The following is a 21,170-nucleotide window of genomic DNA, read 5'->3' on the forward strand; positions in this document are numbered from 1 at the left end:
ATACAGCTGCACCTGTGACTCAACCTGTGACTCAATGTGCCGGATGACGTTCAGTGGTTCACTAGGCACGGTGATGGAGCGGAACAGTGTATCGGCAATGATGAGCTCCTTGCCAGGCGTGTAGACCAGGTCAAAGTCATACCTTCTGAGTTTGAGGAGGATGAGCTGCAACCGAGGCGTCATGTCATTAAGGTTCTTGTGGATAAGGTGGACCAGGGGCCTGTGATCTGTCTTGACTGTCGGCAGGCCGTAGACATAGTCGTGAAACTTGAGAATGCCAGTGAGAAGGCCAAGGCATTCCTTCTCGATTTGTGCATACCTTTGTTCGGTGGGCGTGATTCCCTTGATGCGTAGGCAACCGGTGCCCAGGATGAAGTGTCATCGCGTTGCAGCAGGACCGCACCGATGCCATCCTGGCTCACATCTGTCGAGATTTTAGTTTCCCTGTCTGGGTCGAAAAATGCCAATACGGGTGCAGTGGTGAGCTTGGCTTTCAGCTCCAACCACTCTGCCTGATGGGCCGCCTTCCACTCAAAGGCAGTGGACTTCTTCACTAGGTTTCGTAGGGCTGTGGTGTGTGAGGCCAAGTTTGGGATGAACTTGCCCAGAAAATTGACCATGCCCAGGAAGCGCAATACCGCCTTCTTGTCTTCCGGGACCTTCATGGCTGCGATGGCCTTGACCTTGTCTGTTTCCGGGCGCACGCACTGCTGAGAGATCTGGTCTCCTAGGAACTTGAATCTCGATATGCCAAAGCAACATTTGGCCCTGTTCAGCTTAAGGCCATTGGTATGGACACAGCGGAATACCTGCTGGAGACGGGAAACATGCTCCTCAGGGGTCGTGGACCAGATGATGATGTCGTCCACGTACACACAAACCCCTTCAATGCCCTCCATCATCTGCTCCATGATGCGATGAAATATCTCCAACATCGCATCATGGAGCAGATGATGGAGGGCATTGAAGGGGTTTGTGTGGTCCATGCACCACGCTCTGCACACCGTTTGGCAGGTACTGTTATAGCAGTACCTGCCAAACGGTGTGTTGAAGGTGCAGAGCCTTCTGCTGGACTCATCCAGCTGGAATTGTCAGAATCCATGTGATGCATCTAACTTCGTGAAAAACCGTGCAAGGTGCCATCTCACTGGTGAGTTCCTCCCGCTTCGGGGTGGGGTACTGTTCACGCATTATATTCTGGTTGAGATCCTTGGGATCAATGCAGATTTGCAGGTCTCCAGAGGGTTTTTTAACCACCACAATCGAGCTGACCCAGTCAGTCGGTTCGGTTACCCTGGAAATGATCCCCTGCTGCTGCAGCTCCTTGGGCTGTTCCTTCAGGCGCTCCTTCAGTGGAGCCGGGACCCGGCGTGGTGCATGGACCACTGGCTTGGCATCAGGTCGCAGTAGGATCTTGTACCGATATGGCAAAGTGCCCATCCCGTCAAACACATCTGGATACTGAGCGAGGATGTCGTCAATGCCAGTTTGAAGGTCCACGTTGGAGGATGTCATTGAATAAACCCGCTGCACCAGGTTTAGCTTGTTGCAGGCATGCGCGCCCAGTAGGGATGCCCTGTCTGGCTTGACAATTTCAAACCTTAGCCGTGCATGGGTACTCCGGTTGGAGACGAGTAGATGGCAGGACCCCAGTGCCGTGATGGCATTACCGTTATAGTCCAGGAACTGGCAGGCTGCTGGAAGGACCTTGGGGGGCTTCTTGATGCATTTGAAGTCTGCCTGTGAGAGGAGGTTGGCAGAAGCACCTGTGTCCAGTTTGAACTGGATAGAGCAGCGGTTGACCTGCATCACCGCACGCCTTTCGTCCTCCGAATCCACAGCGAGGATGGACTGAATGCGAGATGAGTTAGGTGTGGCATGTCCATGTGCGGTAATGATGCCCACTCGGTAGGCGGACTCCAGGCACTTGTCCTCTGGATCCGTTGTACTGCCCGGATCAGAATCCTGTAATCGTGGTTGCACATTCTGGACGCGCCGTCGTCGGAATTGGGAGTGCTGGCCTCTGCCTGGTGGTGCAGACCTGCACAAGGCTGCATAGTGTCCAGGCTTCCCACAGTTTAAACATCGCCTGCCTCTTGCAGGGTAGTGTCCCTTTAAGTTGGTGTTGCCACAGTTCGGGCACGTCATGACGACGGCGTCGTGACGCGGTGTACGTCCTCGTACATGTACAGTGCGGTCGGCAGATGTCTGCACCTGCGCAGTGTGGTGTCAGCCGCTTCGTTATCCCTTTCGCATCGCGCATGTGTGCGTCTCTGGGAAAAGCGCGCAAGACGGCCGCTATCTTCAATGCTGAGGCGCTGCATACGGGAGATGGCCTGCACACTCACTGCCTCGTGGGAAGCAGGTTTCTCATTTTCAGCTTATTTGTATTGGGAATACCGATTTTTTGCATGCTCATGCACTGTACATGTTTCAATCGCAACTGGCAGGGTCATATGCTTGATTTTTAAGAGCTGCTCTCTCAGAGGATCAGAGTGGACTCGAAACACGATTTGGTCTCTGATCATGGAGTCAGCAATATCACCAAAATTGCAGGACAGCGCTAGCAGGCGGAAGCTAGTTAAGAAGGCATTGAAAGATTCATCTTTACTTTGAAGACGTTGTCTGAATATGTAGCGCTCGAAGATTTCATTGGTGTCCACTTCAAAGTGACTATCAAACTTGTCCAGGATGATCTGAAACTTTGTCTTGTCCTGGCCTTCAGTGAAGTTAAATGAGTTGAAGAGTTTGATGGCTTGATCACCTGCTGTTGATAGGAGAAGCGCCATCTTTCTTGCATCAGAAGCACCCTCGAGATCTGAGGCTTTGATGTACAGCAGAAACCTTTGCTTGAATATCCGCCAGTTGGCACTGAGATTGCCAGAGGTCCTGAGCTGGTGAGGAGCCTAAATCTTCTCCATGGTGCCGGGATACATTTGCTGGTCATCATGGAATGGACTGAGGTAAGCCACCTTAAATTATTAGTCTCCTGGTATCATGTTGTGTTAGGTACACTGTCTAACACTGGCTGCAACTGGATGCAGCTTAGATCAGAAAGATACTCCAGACCTTGAAGTTAGTTCAATCAGGTATTTTGAACTAATAGCACAGTTAGCACAATTCTCTGTGAGTTCGACTCTCTGCTAACTTAAGTGTGGTTACTCTGTCTGACTGAACCAGACTAGCTCTTAGCCACGAGGTGGGGGTGTGAGATTGTAGCAACACACTTGACTGACTCTCTAGATGTTCATCAGTGGAACAGGCGGAGTGCGAGTGCCCCATGTCTTTTATAGTCAGAGCCCACCCCTGAGTGTCCTGCCTGTTTATTGGTCATGTCCTGTTCTCTGTGTCCATTAGCTGCTTGTCTGTATATCATTATGTGTGAGTCTGTATATCATGACACCGAGCTGCAGTGTAGTCCCGACTGGGACTGTTACTTATAAATATTTTCTTCTAGGAAATAAACCTTGCCTTGGACTCTCCTTTCCGGACTCCTCCATGACTATTAAACCCTCCAAGTCACTCATCATCCTGACTTGGAAATATAGCGGTGTCCCTTCACTGTCGCTGTGTCAAAATGCGACAACTCCCTCCCCAGTAGCACAGTGGGTGCAGCGGTTCAAGATGGCAGTTCATCACCACCTCCTCAAGGGCAATTCGGCATGGGCAATAAAAGCTGGCCTAGCCAGCGATGCCCACATGCCATAAAAATGAATAAAAAATAATTCACTTAAACTATATGATTAAAGGAGTGAGAGGGAAGTGCAATGTGAGAAAGAAAAAAACTGAATGAGATCGAGAGGTATATACGAAAAAGCAAGAGGGGAAGCAAAGGCGAAGGGAAAATCAAACACCCAGAAATATCTACAACATTTCAGATTACATGAACTATGAAACCCAGTGACTATTAAGGAGGTAAAAGCTTTGTGGCTACTTTTTCAAAAACATTTTGTAATTTTGGCATTGTGATGCTGACAGCATTCGGCATCACCAGTCTATTATTTAAGTCATTTACTCTGAGGCAGATTTCTCTGTGCACACTGCAGTGGACACATGTTACACAATACAGCTACATTAATGAGCTATTTATTCTTCAGAGCGTGAACACTAGATTCTACCCTTTTATAGAATTCAACAGCAAAAGAAAAGACCATTGTGTTGTATCTTTAGCCTAACAATACAAAAGAAATAGATTACAAACGCACATGGGTTGAGAACAACATTAAGAGGTTTATTGAATATGTCTTCGCTGTAACAAGAGTTGCTACTAGGTTCGGGCTAAAGCCTACAAAGTAGCCGATAATGTCATGCATGTCATGTGACTCAGTTCTTATAGAGACATTGCACACCACTACAATAACCCACACATAGAACACATTCAGTCCATTATCCTTATGCTGGCTCACTGAAACTGTTCTCCACGCCTCACAGTATGAGGTCAAAAAGGATGAAATATCATTGACCTGAAACTCAACTCGATTTCTCTCTCCACAGATGCTGCCAGACCTGATAATCATTTTTGGCATTTTCTGTCTTTCCTTCAGATATCCAGCATGCGCACCATCTGGCTTCCATATAGATACAGGTCAATTTCCCTGAATTTAAACACCCCTGTCTACAATGGTGGGGTTTGAACTAATTTTTTAACGTACATTTGGAGTACCCAATTCTTTTTTTCCAATTACAGGGCAATTTAGCATGGCCAATCCACCTATCCTGCTCATCTTTTGGGTTGTGGGGTGAGACCCACGTAGACACAGGGAGAATGTGCAAACTCCACACGGACAGTGACCCGGGGCCAGGATTGAACCTAGGTCCTCGGCGGCGTGAGACAGCAATGCTAACCACTGCGCCACCGTGTCGTCTTTGTGGTTTGAACTCATTTCAGCGGACTATTAGCCCAGGTCTTTAACTGACTAGTCCAGCAATGCAACCATTATGCTACACTCCCCAGCTCCCTATTAGTGATTTCAGTAAAGACACAAAGAAAGCACAAAGTATTCCACCTGCAGCTTTCTTTATTATCACCTCAATGATCGGTATACTATGCACCTGTTTGTAATAATTAAGTTAAGTTTTAATTTGTGTTTGAAAGAATTAAGTTCATTTATTTTTGTTAAACCTTACCTAACATTCCTCTAAACCTTTACCACCTTCAGATAAATACCATGGGGGTGTTGCTCTATTTTAACTCATTGAGTACATTCTGCTCAGAAGTGATAGGGTCAGGTAAGTGGATATAGTCATAGCTACGATGCAGTCAGCTTGACCGTTCATAAACATCAATTATTGGAAGATTAATCCACTTGACGTTACGCAAGATGAAATTCAATTCTAACTAAATGTTATGAAGGAGCACTATTGTACTTTGTGTCAAGGGGTTCAGATAACTTTAGAGACCTTGAGAATTTTGAGTGTTTCCCAACAGAATAACAGGCCGGCATGGTAACACAGTGGTTAGCACTGTTGCTTCACAGCTCCAGGGTCCTAGGTTAAATTCCCGTTTGGGTCACTGTCATTGCGGAGTCTGCACGTTCTCCCCGCGTCTCTGTGGGTTTCCCCCGGCTGCTCCGGTTTCCTCCCACAAGTCCCAAAAGACGTGCTGTTAGGTAATTTGGACATTCTGAATTCTCCCTCTGTGACCCCGAACAGGTGCCCAAATGTGGCGATTAGGTGCTTTTCACAGTAACTTCATTGCAGTGTTAATGTAAGACTACTTGTGACACTACGAAAGATTGTTAAAGAATTTTACTCGGCAAGCCTCTGCTTGAACTCACCTGTTGTGAGATACATCCACAACATGCTGAAACCAAAGGATCCAAGGAGCAGTCCGAACATGCACAGAATTCCACCGGTGATGATGATAACTTTGTGGGACAGCTGGAGACTGAGAACACTGGCTATTGGGGCTGCAAGAACATCAATGAAACAGTTAAAAAGCAAGGTGTATTCGCATTCCAATGGTCTCCGGTCAACAAAGCATTATCATCAATTCTGATCTCATTCAATATTTACGTTTAACGTAACTAGCAATTAACTTGATAGAGTTGGTGTGAATTAATGTGCAGCAAGAGATCGGAGCCATAATATAACAAACATGGAATGTTCTAGGTTACTTTGGCTATTCATAGAATCGTAGAATCCCTACAATGCGGAAGGAGGCCATTCAGCCTATCAAGTCTGCACCGACCCTTGGAAAGAGTACTCCACCCATGCCCACTTGCCCACCCTATTCCTATAACCCTTTCACCTCACCTACACATCCCTGGACAATACGGGACAATTTATCATGGCCAATGCACCTAAACAGCAATCTTTGGATTATGGGAGGAAACCGGAGCACCTGGAGGAAACTTACACAGACTTTGAGGAGAAAGTGCAAATTCCACACAGACAGCCACCCAACGCTGGAATTGAACCCCTGCAACTGGTGCTGTGAGGCAGCAGTGCTAACCACTGTGCTACCATGCCGCCCATAATGGGTCTTGCTGGTGTTTTTCTCCGCATCAACTATCTGGACTAATCTAATTTCCCTCATTTTCCAGCAAGATACATATTAGAAAAGCATATTAAAAGGGCCACAAAGTATATTGAGGTCACAGTCATACACGTACAAATTCTCCTGCACATAACAGTTGTATCTTTTGTGCAATTTTGTCTTTAAATTAGATTTAGCTACTTGAAGGCAAAATTGCGAAATGTCCCTCAAAGATTATGGTGGGTTTAACTGTAGCATCATGTTTTGCTCGGTCATAACATCAATGATCCTTTAGAAGGAACTGAATTAAGTGTGGATGGCCCGGTGCGGGGGAGGGGGTTTGAGGATTACATTTGGAATGTGACGTTGTCAAGATCATGATGTGGAGATGCCGGCGCTGGACTGGGGTGGGCACCTTTGGAGCGGCACTCCAAAAGTATGTGATTTCAAATAAACCTGTTGGACTTTAGCCTGGTGTTGTGAGACTTCTTAGATTGTCAAGATCACTGAGTGATACTTACAACCCGCATGAAACACAGCCACGGTAATCGAAGAGATCCAGGAAACCTTAAAGGCGAGTTCGTCAAAGTACTCCTGGATGTCATGGAAAAATATCCCAAATGATTTCACAAAGGAAGTCGACAGCCCGGTTATAACGAAGCACGATGCTAATATAACCCAACCATATCCACTGTCTGTGTATTTCAGACTGCGGGTGCTGTTACTGGGCTCCTCAGCAGCAGAATCAGCAGCTCCAGGTTCCTTTGACATTGCAGTTTCCTTTGAATTTAATAAATAAAAACATTTGTACGGCAATCATTCACTCACTTGTCCATCCAATCCAAGATATATTTCTCTGCGAGGTGCAGATCATTACCAGCATTTACTGCATGTTTTGCCTGATTTTCAGTGTTCACTATGTTAGTTTTTGTTTCATTTATGTAATATTCACCTTGAATTTCCTCAAAATCAATTATGTTATTGTCTCACGGGAAAGATATGCCCTTCACCCGACAGATCTACACACTCCTTCAGCTTTAGCTGTGTCAGCATCACACATTAACATCCCGGTCCCACTAACATCAAAACAATATGAACGTGGTGAACAGTGTGATAGTGACCAGATAATGGGGTTTATTTTGCAACACAATGGAGGAGTAAATATTGGACAGGGCACCAGGGATAACTCCCCTGCTCTTCTACAAAATAATGGCATGGGATCTTTTGCATCCACCCTGAATTGGCAGATGGGACCCCGGTATAACGCCCATCCAAAAGTTGGCGCCTCCAAGAGTGCGGTGCCCCCTCAGTCCTGCACTGCAGTGTCAGCCTTGATTTTTTTTATACCTTCCCAGGGCCTTGTAGTTCAGAGGCAAGAGTGTGACCAACTGAGCCACAGGTCATTTCCCTGTAGTTGGTCAAATATTTTTGCTGATGCTCTGGTGTAAGTTGAGTGTAGAAGCTATATAAATGTGAGGATATTAGAATGACAAGTGTTGTGGGTTGTGCGTATCTTCATGCGTCCACACTCACGTCAGCTTTTTCAGCATAATTACCAAATACTAAAGTGGCAGCCTCGGGGGGAACATGGGACTTTCAATCTACGGTTCACAAAGTTCCCCACAGTGAGGCTCTCCTGTATTTTGTGGGAAGGCATTTGGCTCCTCATAATAAGAATCATCTTTATTGACACAAGTAGGCTTACATTAACACTGCAATGAAGTTACTGCGAAAATCCCCTAGTAACCCACTCCGGCGCCTGTTCGGGTACACAGAGGGAGAATTCAGACTGTCCAATTCACCTAACAGCAAGTCTTTCGGGACTTGTGGGAGGAAACCGGAGCACCCGGAAGAAACCCACGCAGACACGGGGAGAACATGCGGACTCCGCACAGACAGTGACCCAAGCCGGGAATTGAACCTGGGACCCTGTGAAGCAACAGTGCTAACCACTGAGCTACCATCTGCCACTGTGCTACTGTGCCGCCAAAGAGTCCAGTGTTACTGCAGTGATGGGGATGCAGCTTTCTTCCAGTATGGCAAAGCATTACATAGTCAACCTCAAAATAGAGGCAGCTCTGAGTGAGATTTCATAGCACTTGACAATTCAGCAACTTTATAATGTAACCCAAAAATGTTCAGACTTTGCTTTGAAAACTCTCAAATTTCAGGTGCCTGTGAATGAAATTCATTTGGGGGAGGGGTTTAGCTCGAAATTGATGCAAGAGGATGGACTGCCGGTTTTACATCCTAACCAACTCTACTTTTGACATCATTGCCCATGTCGTGACCCTGACCAGCACGAAGATCTTCTCCCCAACCACCAAATAAACACAAACTCTCGTCCTTATTATGTATGTGACGTCCTTCTTCGATGATTTGCTTATTTATACCTTTGTTCTCATTTATATATCCATCCTCTGAAAGATGTGCAAGGCTAGAGATAGCCGTTGCTGACAACAATGGACAAATGCTGAGGGCATTTATGCAACAATCGCCTTTCTATACTTTAACGGAGACATAATCTGAATTTTCCTCAAGCAGTGGGCAGAATCTTCTTTTGGAAATCGTTTGAACATTTGTCTGCTATTATCACCCTCGGTAATCTTAGCCCATAAACATTTACAGAATAATGTAACTTGCAGATAAATCAAACAGTAGAGGAAGTGACAAAACATATTTCTATTATTCGCAATCAAACAATAATAGATACAATTACCATTCATTCTCTTGTCGCCTCTTGTGGAATCTCCTGTGCAGACAGAGAGTTGAGGATAACACCAGATAGTGTGGGTGGGGACAGAGATACATCTCCCAAGTCAAACCCTCAAAATAATTATTTTGCAAATGTGAAACCGCATGCATCATGTCAGCAGCTGCTTTATTTGGCTTCATCTACTAAAAATACCACTAAAGTCTTTGCCAGACCTACCCTGTGGTAAGGTAAAAGTGAGCTTTGGTTTAAATAGTAACTGCAATATGCATTTTTCATTCCACCTTATCAGCTGTTACTGTCACTCAACTTGGATCAACATCAAAGTTCTTGCTTATCAAATGACTGCGTGGTTCTAAGCCAAATTGCTGCTTCCAATGAAACACTGATGATTTGTATTTTTATAGTGCCTTTTCCAATCACACAGCATCTCAAAGCACTTCAGTTAAGTACACTTTGAAGTGACATCAACATCTTTCCATCTAGGAAATATGATGGATATGCAGAAATCAATTTCCAAATTTCTGATAGGGTCTCTTCAAGTTGCGCACCTTTGCTGATGACTGAATTCTGATTCTGATTCTCGAGAGGCAGGTTTTGCTACAAGTGCCACACATGAAGCTGCCAAGTGTTGTTTTGTTCATGGTGTCGGTGTCTGTTCCGAAGCTGTTGTAGCCACTGGTCATCCCGGGGGTGAGCGCCAGCCCACAGGTGGTGCCATATTCCTCTGTTGCCAGCTTGTGTTTCCCAGGTGTGATCATTGACCTTTGGGGCTTTCATGTATAGCATCCTTGAAGCAGAGACGTGAGCGTTGGACTGGTCACCTGGCGACTCCAGTGAGGTTCTTGGGCTTGTGACTGCCTTCCATGAACCAGTAAAGTCGCCTCCCTGTGTTTGGGAGGGCTGTCACATTTGTAGTTTTGCCCTGTCAGGATATACCCATAATGTGCCGCAGAGAGAGAAGATGGAAATTGTTCAGCTTCATTTCTCGATACCTTTAAGTTATCCCTGTTTCACAGCCAGGCAGCTAGATGCTGAGAACGCAGGCTTTATAAACCATCAGCTTGATCCCAAGGGTCAACTTGATGTTATTCCATTGCTCGTTTTAGAGTCATAAAAAGATGGTAGCTGCTTTCCCTGTGCATGTATTGAGTTCTGCACCAAGAGACGGATTGTCTGTCACCATGGAACTAAAATAGCAGAATTTTCTAATCACTTCCAGTCGGGTCTTATTCAGTGTAATTAGGAGTGGTGATGCACTGGGCGGCATGGTTGCACAGTGGTTAGCACTGTTGCCTCGCAGCTCCAGAGTCCTGGGTTCAATTCCAGCCTGTCTCCCTGTGTCTGCATGGGTTTCCTCCGGGTGCTCCGCTTTCCTCCAACAGTCCAAATATGTGCAGGTTTTGATAGATTGGCCCTGCTAAATTGCCTGTTAGTGTCTAAAAGGTTAGGTCAGGTTATTGGGATAGGGTGTCTGTCCCTATTAATAAATCCATGCACGCTGTATGCTGTATTAGCCCCGTGCTCTCAACCTGCCCTGCCACCTTCAATGACTTATGCACATATACGCCCAGGTTCCTCTGATCCTGCACCCCCTCCAGAGTTGTGCGCCTTATTTTACATTTCTCTCCGTGTTCTTCCTGCCAAAAGGAATCACTTCACACTTCTCTGCATTAAATTTCATCTGCTACTAGTCCATCCATTCCATCAACCTTTCTGTTATTTTGAACTTCTATATAATGTTCACTGTTCACCATGCTTCCAAATTTCACATCATAGTCTACAGGCCATTCAGCCTATTGAGTCTGCAGCAGCCCTTGCTCCGATAGAGTACCCTACCTAGGCCCAATGCCCCGCCCCTATCCCTGTAACACCACCTAACCTTTTTTGGGCAATATTAGCATGGCCAATTCAACTAACCTGCTCATATGTAAACTGTGGGAGGAAACCGGAGCACCCGGAGGAAACCTATGCAGACACGGGGAGAACTTGCGAACTCCATATTTTTTTAAAAAAAATATATTTTATTGGTGTTTTTCAAACAAAGATTTTCCGTTTTCACAACTTAATAAAGGAATATACATTAAACGTTATTTAAATAATATATTAAACTAACAACAGATGGAAAAAGAAATAAACAAAAAGCAAATATCAACAACTAACTAAGAAAAACAAGAACACGGAATAATCCTCCCGCCCCAGCCCCCACCCCCCTCCCCCCTGGGTTGCTGCTGCTGTCTTTTCTGTTTTTCCGTTATCGTTCCACGAGATAGTCAAGGAGCGGTTGCCACTGCCTGGTGAACCCCTGAGCCGATCCTCTTAACGCGTATTCCATTCGTTCCAGTCTTATGAACCCTGCCATGTCGTTTATCCAGGCCTCGGCGCCCGAAAGCTTCGCTTCTTTCCACATAAGTAGAATCCTTCGCCGGGCTACTAGGGACGCAAAGGCCAAGACGTCGGCCTCTTTCGCCTCCTGCACTCCCGGTTCTTCTGCAACCCCAAATATAGCCAACCCCCAGCTTGGTTTGACCCGGACCCCCACCACCTTTGAGATCACTCTTGTCACACCCTCCCAGACCTCATGCAGTGCCGGGCACGACCAGAACATGTGAATGTGGTTCGCCGAGCTTCCCGAGCACCTCCCACACCTGTCCTCCAACACCCTTGCCCTCTTAATCGGCGCATTTAAACCTCTCACATTCCACGTGATCAGCCGGGTTGGGGGGCCATTTACCACCCCCCCTCGTCGACTAGCCATCCCCTTTTTTTAAACCATCTCCTCACCCAGGTCTCACACACCCGTCTGTCCCCCAGACGGCGCCCTCCCGTTCCGACCACCTCGTCTCGTATCAGCTCCCCCTTACTCTCAGCAGCAGCAACCCAGTTAATCCCCCCCCCCCTAGATCCCCCTCTAGCTTGATTACTCCCCCCATATTGCTTCCGGAAGTCACCTAACTCTGGCTGACCTCGGCTTCCCCCATTCATCCTTTGACCTCCCTGCGTGTGAGGCTCCCTTCCTTCCTGCGCCCTTTTTCCTGCCATAGTTTCCATAGCGTGGGAAAATACCCGCGCCTTCCTGTCGGCCCCGCCCCTAATGGCGTAGTTCCCTCATTCCCCTTCCCTGTCCCCTTTTCCACTGGTGCCCACATTTTTTCATGTCCCCCACATCGGGGGGAGAAAAATTCCCCGTCCAACATTATTATACATTCGCCCTCCCCTCTCCCCACTTTACATTTCTGTGCCACCACCTCGCTACCCCTCTCCAGGCATCAATTTCTCAAGTCTCGTCCAATTTCTCTTCCTGAATGAATGTCCATGCCTTCTCCGCCGTCTCGAAGTAGTGGTGTTTGCCCTGATGTGTGACCCACAATCTCGCCGGCTGCAGCATCCCAAATTTGACTTTCTTCCTATGGAGCACCGCCTTGGCCCGGTTGAAACTCGCCCTCCTTCTCGCAACCTCCGCACTCCAGTCTTGATACACTCGTATCACCGCGTTCTCCCACTTGCTACTCCGTGTCTTCTTAGCCCAGCTCAGGACCATCTCCCTGTCGCGATGGAACTTCACCACTATTGCTCTTGGTGTTTCCCCTGCCTTTGTTCTTCTCACGAGGACCCGGTACGCTCCCTCCACTTCCAGGGGGCCCGTTGGGGCCTCAGCTCCCATTAGAGTATGGAGCATCGTACTCACATACGCCCCAGCATCCGCTCCCTCCGTTCCTTCGGGGAGACCTAAAATCCGTAGGTTCTTCCTCCTCGAGCTGTTCTCCAGGGCTTCCAACCTTTCTATGCACCTCTTGTGTAGTGCCTCGTGCGTCTCCGTTTTTACCACCAGGCCCTGTATCTCGTCTTTGTTCTCGGCTGCCTTTGCCTTCACTCCACAGAGCTCCATCGCCTGGACCTTTTGTGTTTTCTTTAGTCCCTCGATTGCCAGTAACATCGGCGCCAGCACCTCTTTCTTGAGCTCCTCCACACATCGTCGGAGGAACTCATGCTGTTCCGGGCCCCATACCATCTGGGCTCCCTCGGCCGCCATCTTGCTTCTCCCTTCTCTTCTCTGCCGCTGCTCCAAAGGATCCTCCGCAATCTGGCCACTACTGTCGCTCCTTTCCATCCACACCCGGGGGGACTCCTTCCTTTGTCACCTCACACTGGGTTTGGCCGCAAAAAATTTCCGTTGGGGCTCCTGATAAGAGCCCAAAAGTCCGTTGAAACGTGAGGTGCCGAAACGTGCGGCTTAGCTGGTCATCGCCGCAACCGGAAGCCGCGAACCCCATATTGACTGTCACCTGCGCCGAATTGAACCTTGATCCCTGACGTTGTGAGGCAGCAGTGCTAACCACTGTACTTCATGCCACCCTGCAAGTTTTGTCCTGTACATCTAGGTCATTTATATCAGGAAGGACAAAGGTCCTACCATCAACCCTTAGGGAACACCATTATAAACCTTCCTCCAGTCCAAAAAACATTATTAACCACTACACTTTTTACTGTCACTAAATCAATTTAGTATCCATGTTGCTAATTTCCATTTTATTCCATGAGGTATAACTTTGATCAGAAGTCTATTGTGTGGAGGGTGGCCCGGTGGCACAGTGGTCAGCACTTGTGTCTCATGGAGCTGAGGACCCGGGTTCGATGCCGGCCCTGGGTCACTGTGCAATGGAGTTTGCCCATCCTCTCTGTGTCTGCGTTGGTCTCACACCCACAATCTCCCCAATAAAAGATGTGCAGAATAGGTGGATTGGCCATGCTAAATTTCTCCTTAATTGGAAAAAAATATTGGGTACTCTAAATTTATTTTAGAAAACGTCTATTGTGTGGCATTGTATTAAATTCCTTTTGGAGGTCCACGTCCAATACGTCAACAGCATAACCCTCATCAACCCTCATTGTTACCTAATCAAAAAACACGTAGTTAGTTGAAAAAGATTTGCTCTTAATTCCATGCTGGCTTTCCTTAATCAATGCGTATTCGCCCAAATGACTATTAATTTTGTTACCCTGAGACGGTAAGAAATAAGAACAGGAGTAGGCCATTTGGCCCCTCGAGCCTGTCCACCATTCAATAGGATCATGGCTGATCCAACATTCCTCCCCATTCCCTGTAATCCTTGATTGCTCACTGATCAAGAATCTATCTATCTCAGATAGACCATAAGACATAGGAGCAAAATTAGGCTATTCAGCCCATCGGGTCTGCCCCACCTTTCAATCATGGTTGATATATTTCTCATCCCAATTCTCCTGCCTTCTCCCCTTATTCTTGTAAAATATTTTATTAAGGCATTTGTGATTTTATAACAGTAACAGTAAACCATATACAAACAACTATAAACATAGTGCAAAGACCCTCTACCTCCCTCACAGCTCCCACCTTCCTTGAACAGTAATCTAGACTAAACCCCCCCCCCCCCCCCACCTCCTGCTGACAGTTAATTTTCCCTGAAGAAGTCGACAAATGGCTGCCACCTCCGGACGAACCCTAACATTGACCCTCTTAAGGCGAACTTGATTTTCTCAAGACTGAGAAAGCCAGCCATGTCATTGACCCAGGTCTCTGATTTTGGGGGCTTTGAGTCCCTCCATGCTAACAGTATCCATCTCCGGGCTACTAAGGAGTTTGCCTAGAGGCCAAGACGTCGGCCTCTCTCGCTCCTGGACTCCCGGGTCCTCCGACACTCCGAAAACCGCCACCTCTGGACTCGGTGCCACCCTTGTTTTTAACACCGTGGACATGACATCTGCAAACCCCTGCCAGAATCCCCTAAGCTTCGAACATGCCCAAAACATGTGAACATGGTTTACTGGCCCTCCCACACACCTTGCATACCTGTCTTCTATCCCAAAAACCTTGCTCATCCGGGCCACCGTCATGTGTGCCCGGTGAACGACCTTAAATTGTATCAGGCCGAGCCTGGCGCATGATGTGGACGTGTTGACCCTGCTTAACGCATCCGCCCAGAGACCTGCCTCTATCTCTCCCCCTAACTCCTCCTCCCATTTGTGCTTTAGCTCCTCTGTCTGCGTTTCCTCTGACTCCATGAGTTCTGTATAGATATCTGAGACCGTCCCCTCTCCCACCCATACTCTAGAAATTACCCTACCTTGTATCCCCCGTGGCGGTAGGACCGGGAAGTTTGGAACCTGCCTTCGCAAAAAGTCCCGAATCTGCAGATATCTAAACCCATTCCCTCCCGTCAACTCAAACTTCTCCTCTAACTCCCTCAAACCGGGGAAGCTCCCATATATAAACAAATCTCCCATCCTCCCGATCCCCGCTCTCTGCCATCCCCGAAGCCCTCCATCAAGTCTCCCTGGGGCAAACCGATGGTTGCTACAGATTGGAGCCCAAACCGATGCTGCCTCTGCTCTCACATGTTTCCTCCACTGCCTCCAGACTCTCAGGGCTGCCACTACTACCAGCTCGTGGAGTACCGGGCTGGCGAGAACGGCAGAGGTGTCGTGATCAATGCCCTAAACTCTCGTCCTTACAAGATGCTGCCTCTACTCGCTTCCACACCGAACCTCCCCCCACTACCCACTTCCTAATCATGGCTATATTTGCTAAAGTTCGGCAGCGCCAGCCCATCCTCCCCCCGGCCATGCTCTAGCATCACCTTCTTCACTCGCGGGGTTTTACCCGCCCAAACAAAAACTAAGATCATCTTATTTACCCGCTTGAAAAAGGCCTTGGGAATAAAGATAGGGAGGCACTGAAAAACAAACCGGAATCTCGGAAGGACTGTCATTTTCATTGTCTGTACCCTCCCCGCCAGTGATAACGGGAGCATATCCCACCTTCGGAAGTCCTCTTTCATTTGTTCCACTAACCGGGTCAAGTTTAGTTTATGTAACAGCCCCCAGTCTCGTGTCACCTGGATCCCAAAAGCTACCTCCCACCACTCTGAACGGCAGCTCTCCCAATCTCCCCTCCTGCCCCCCCTTGCCTGGATCGCAAACATCTTACTTTTCCCCCATGTTCAATTTGTATCCCGAAACACGGCCAAATTCCCCTAAAATCCTCATGATCTCTCCCATCCCCTCTAACGGGTTGGAAACATACAGGAGCAGGTCGTCGCCGTATAACAAGACCCTGTGTTCCACCCCAGTCCGGACCAGCCCCTTCCAGCTCCTGGAAACTCTTAACTCCATAGTGGCTCAATGGCCAGAGCGAACAGCAACGGAGAGAGGGGCATCTCTGCCTAGTCCCCCGGTGCAGTCTAAAATAGCCCGACGTCAGCCGTTTGTTCGAACATTCACCTCTGGTGCCTGGTACAGCAGCCTGACCCAGTCGATGAAACCCCGGCCAAACCCGAACCGCCCCAACACCCCCCACAGATAGTTCCATTCCACCCGGTCAAAGGCCTTCACTGCGTCCATTGCGACCACTACCTCCACCTCCTTTCCCTCTGGGGGTATCATCATTACATTCAAGAGCCTTCTAACGTTGCCTACCCTTAGCTGCCTACCCTTAACAAACCCCATCTGGTCTTCCCCTATCATCCCCGGACACAGTCTTCTATCCTTGAGGACAAGATTTTAGCTAGCAGTTTGGCATCAACATTCAACAGGGAGATCAGCCTGTGACATTGTCGGGGGAAGAACACCGTGCCTCATTAAACATCCTCACCAACAGTGGGCCCAGCATCTCAGAGAACTTTTTATAAAATTCCACTGGGTAACCATCTGGTCCTGGGGCCTTGCCCGACTGCATGGCCTCCAGTCCATCTGCTATTTCTTCAATCCCTATCAGGCTCCCAGCCCTTCTACCAACCCTTCATCCACCTTCGGGAACTCCAGCCCTCCCAGAAATTGCCTCATTCCTTCCACTCCAGCTGGGGGTTCCGACTCGTATAGCCTGCTGTAAAACTCCTTAAACACCCCGTTGACCCCTGCTGGGTCCAATATTGTGTTCCCTCCTCTGTCCTTCACTCTCCCTATCTCCCTAGCTGCCTCCCTTTTCCTGAGCTGGTGTGCCAGCATTCTACTAGCCTTCTCTCCATACTCATACTTCGCCCCCCTCGCCTTCCTCAACTACTCCATCGCCTTCTCCGTAGATAACAAGCCAAATTCCACCTGGAGCCTCCGTCGTTCCTTCAGTAATCCTACCTCCGGGGCCTCTGCATTCCTTCCGTCTATCTGAAGTATTTCCCTGAACAACCTATCCGTCTCTGCCCTCTCTTCCTTCTCCCTATGGGCCTGAATCAAAATCAGCCCCCCTCTGACCACTGCCTTCAGTGCGTCCCAAACCATTGCTGCTGAGACCTCTCCCGTATCGTTAATCTCCAGGTAGTTCTAGGTGGATTCCCTCACCCGCCTGCAAAGCCCTCGTCCGCTTACAGTCCTACATCTAATCTCCATTGCGGTTGCTGACCACCCTCCTTGCTCACCTGTAAAGCCCTGTTCAAAATAAAAAAGTCGATCCGGGAGTATACTTTATGTACATGTGAGAAGAAGGAGAACTCCTTCGCTCTTGACCGTCCAAACCTCCATGGGTCTGCCCCACCCATCTGCTCAATGAACCCCTTTAGTTCCTTTGCCATTGCCGGCACACTACCTGTCCTTGAACTCGACCGATCCAGCCTTGGGTCAATGCCCGTATTGAAGTCCCCCCCACCCCACCATGATCAGCTTGTGTGAATCCAGATCCGGGAACTTCCCTAACATCCGTCTTACAAACTCCACATCATCCCAGTTTGGTGCATAAACATTCACAAGCACCACCGGCAACCATTCCAGCTTCCCGCTAACCATGATATATCTACTCCCCAAATCCGCAACTATTCTCCCCGCCTCAAATGACACGCATTTATTAATCAGGATTGCGAACCCTCTAGTCTCAGAATCCAGCCCCGAGTGAAATACCTGCCCGACCCATCCCTCCCTCAGTCTGGTCTGATCAATTGCCCTCAGGTATGTCTCCTGTAGCATTACCACCTCCGCCTTCAATCCCCTCAAATGCGCGAACACGCGAGTCCTCTTAACCAACCCATTCAGCCCTCTGACGTTCCACGTGATCAGCCTGGTCGGGAGGCTTCTCACCCTCCCCCAACCCCGCCGATCAACCTTACCCCTTCTTAGGCCAGCCTCCAGCTCGTGCCGCGTGCTCCCTCCAGCCTGCCCCCATGTAGCCTCCGTCCCAGATCTCTCATTTATCTCCAAGCAATAGTCCCTCCCCTGTCAGCAGAGCAATTCCCCCCGTTAACAGCACAATAAATGCAACCCACTTCAACAAACAAAACATCTGCTCACCCCCCATTGCGCTTCCATGAGCTAACCCGCCCAGCTGACTTGGTGAATCCCCCCCCCATGGCGCCAGGCATCTTACCTCCTATTGTTCCATCCCCCTCCCCCCGCTCGGACATACCTATTCAAAAGGCATATTTCCACCAAAACACACCCAAAGAAAAAACATCAAAGATTCACCCACCCTTCCCCCACCAGTATAAAGTTAACTCACAGAACTTCGCAACAGCCCAGAAAACATTACAAAAAGCATTTCTCATGTAGTGCAAAAGTAAGAACAATTTTAGCAGAGTCTCTACAGCAAAGATCAGTCACCTCAGTCTCTATCTAGACCTTTACTTTTCACAAAGTCCATTGCTTCATCCTGCGACTCGAAGTAAAATTGCCGCTCTTCATAGTTGACCCATAAGCAAGCTGGATAAAGCAGACCAAACTTCACCTTCCTCTTGAAAAGGGTCGATTTCACTCGGTTGAAACCCGCTCTTCTCTTGGCCAGGTCCGCTCCCAGATCTTGGTAGATGCGCAGAATGTTATTCTCCCACTTACAGCTCCATGTCTGCTTGGCTAAATGCAAAATCTGCTCCTTATCCAGGGATCTGTGCATTCGTACTACCAACGCCCTCGGTGGCTCATTCGCCTGTGGCAACCACGCAAGCGTTCTGTGTGCTCTGTCCACTTCCAGGGGTCTAGAAAAAGACCCCTCACCCATTAGCTTCTCGAGCATGTTCGCCACATAAGCCCTTGCGTTCGTTCCCTCACATCCCTCAGGGAGGCCAACGATCCTCAAGTTCTGCCTGCTGGACCTGTTCTCTAGGTTCTCCACCTTGTCTTGCAGCCTTTTCTGGTACTCTTTCATCAGCCCCACCTTTTCACAGTAACTTCATTGAAGCCGACTTGTGACAATAAGTGATTATTATTATTATTACCTGCGCCTCCAGCGCAGTTAAGTGTTCCTCACGCTCAACCATCATTTCCTCCACCTTCTGGACCACCCAATCTTCGGCTTCCAGTCTCTGCTCCACCCGACTGATCGACTCCTCGATCGGGTCCAGCATTCCTTTTTCTGCTTGGCAAAGCCCTCCTGAATAAACTCCACCAGCTGGTCCGGTGTCCACTGGGCCGCCGAGCCAGTACTCTGCAGATCCGCCATGCTTTCCTTTGCTGCAGAATTTGCACGTGGCTGCTCGATTCGGTTCTTCCTTCCCTTACGTCCACTTCTGTACTGTGCCTCTATATACTGGGTGGGATTCCTCCTCACAGTCTCATCCACCACCGATCCCTCAAACAAATTCCGAAAAAAGTCGGGGGAAAAGGTCCAAAAAGTCCGCCACGAGCGGGAGCCACCAACTGTGCGACCTATTCCTTCATGGCCACCACAGGAAGTCCCCTGATCCCCTTATTAATCAAGAACATATCTATCTCTGCCGAAATATACAGAAAGAGTCTGCCCCCACAGCTCTCTGTGGCAAGGAGTTTCAAAGGCTCACAACTCTGAGAGAAGAAATTCCTCCTCATTTCAATCCTAAATTGGCACTCGTATATTCTGAGACTCTGCCCTCTGGTGCTAGACTCTCCCATGAAGGGAAACATCAACATTTACACTGTCAAGCCCCTTAAGAATCCTATATGGTTCAATGAGATCACCTCTCATTCTTCTAAATTCTAATGAGTAGTGTCCCAACCTGTTTATCTTTGCTCATAAGACAATCCCTCTACACCGGGGATAAATCCCAGTGAACCTTCTCTGAACTCCATCCAACAAAATAATGGGCGTGATTCAACGACCTCGTTGTGCCTGGCGTGGAGCCGGGAATAACGGATGAATCATGTGAGAGCCCCAAATCGGGCTCTGCACTAGCACCGGGCTGATCATGATCTGGATCTCGCCTCTCTGGGCTGATTCACCCAACACCCAGGAAACAACAGTCATGCCCGGGAGACCTCGCAAAGGCACCATTTAATGCCCTAAATATGGTCCACATAAACATCACCTGGGGTACTCCCGGCCCTTGAAAGTCACCCACAGTCACGCTGTATACAGCACCCCAAACCTGATCTTCTCTCGATAGAGGGCCACCTTGGCCCTGTTGAACCCAGCATGCCTTTTTGCCAGCTCTGCTCCAATGTTCGGGTATATTTGGACCTTGTTGCCCTCCCATTCACAGTTCCATTTCTCCCTGGCCCACCGCAGGATCTTTTTCTTCCACAAACTTGTAGAACATCACAATCACCGCAGGCGGCGGCTCCCCCACTCTTGGCTTCTGCCTTATGGACCTGTGCGCTCTATCCAGCACCCCCTCCGCCACCAGTCCTGCCAGCATCCTCGAGATGTATCTCGTGGCACTCGTCCCTTCCACTCCTTCAGGCAGGCTGACAATACGCAGGTTCTGCCTTCTAGATCTGTTCTCCCCCTCTTCTACCTTCGCTCCCAATGTCTTGCAAAGGTCCCCCAGGAGCCCTACCTCCGCCTCCAATGCCACCAGCCAATCACTGTGGTCAGACATCACCTTCTCCATCTCCCGGATCTGCTACCCCTGTGCCTCCAAACACTTCTTCACCCACTGCCGAGCCTTTCAGGGGTGCACTGCCCCTTCGATGACCTTCGATTGGTCTTCCTGCATTTCCATGTTTTGTTGGTGAAATCCCTCTCTAATAAACGCCATCAATGCTCCATCTGAGGTCTTCCAACCTGCGATGACCCTTCCCCCTCCGTCATCTTTCCAATTGCTACTG

General features: G+C 48.6%; 1 protein-coding gene across 1 annotated transcript in view; it reads right to left on the reverse strand.

Annotated features, from left to right (window-relative positions):
• The window catches only part of LOC140427339 (monocarboxylate transporter 13-like), a 40,739-nt gene extending 30,787 nt beyond the window's left edge, over positions 1-9,952 (reverse strand). The window contains 3 exon segments of the mRNA XM_072512890.1: positions 5,774-5,909; positions 7,000-7,264; positions 9,743-9,952. Coding sequence (XP_072368991.1) covers positions 5,774-5,909; positions 7,000-7,264; positions 9,743-9,952 — 611 coding nt within the window.
• Positions 9,953-21,170: the final 11,218 nt, after the last annotated feature.

This window comes from Scyliorhinus torazame, chromosome 7 (assembly GCF_047496885.1).
Source record: "Scyliorhinus torazame isolate Kashiwa2021f chromosome 7, sScyTor2.1, whole genome shotgun sequence".
NCBI lineage: Eukaryota > Metazoa > Chordata > Chondrichthyes > Carcharhiniformes > Scyliorhinidae > Scyliorhinus > Scyliorhinus torazame.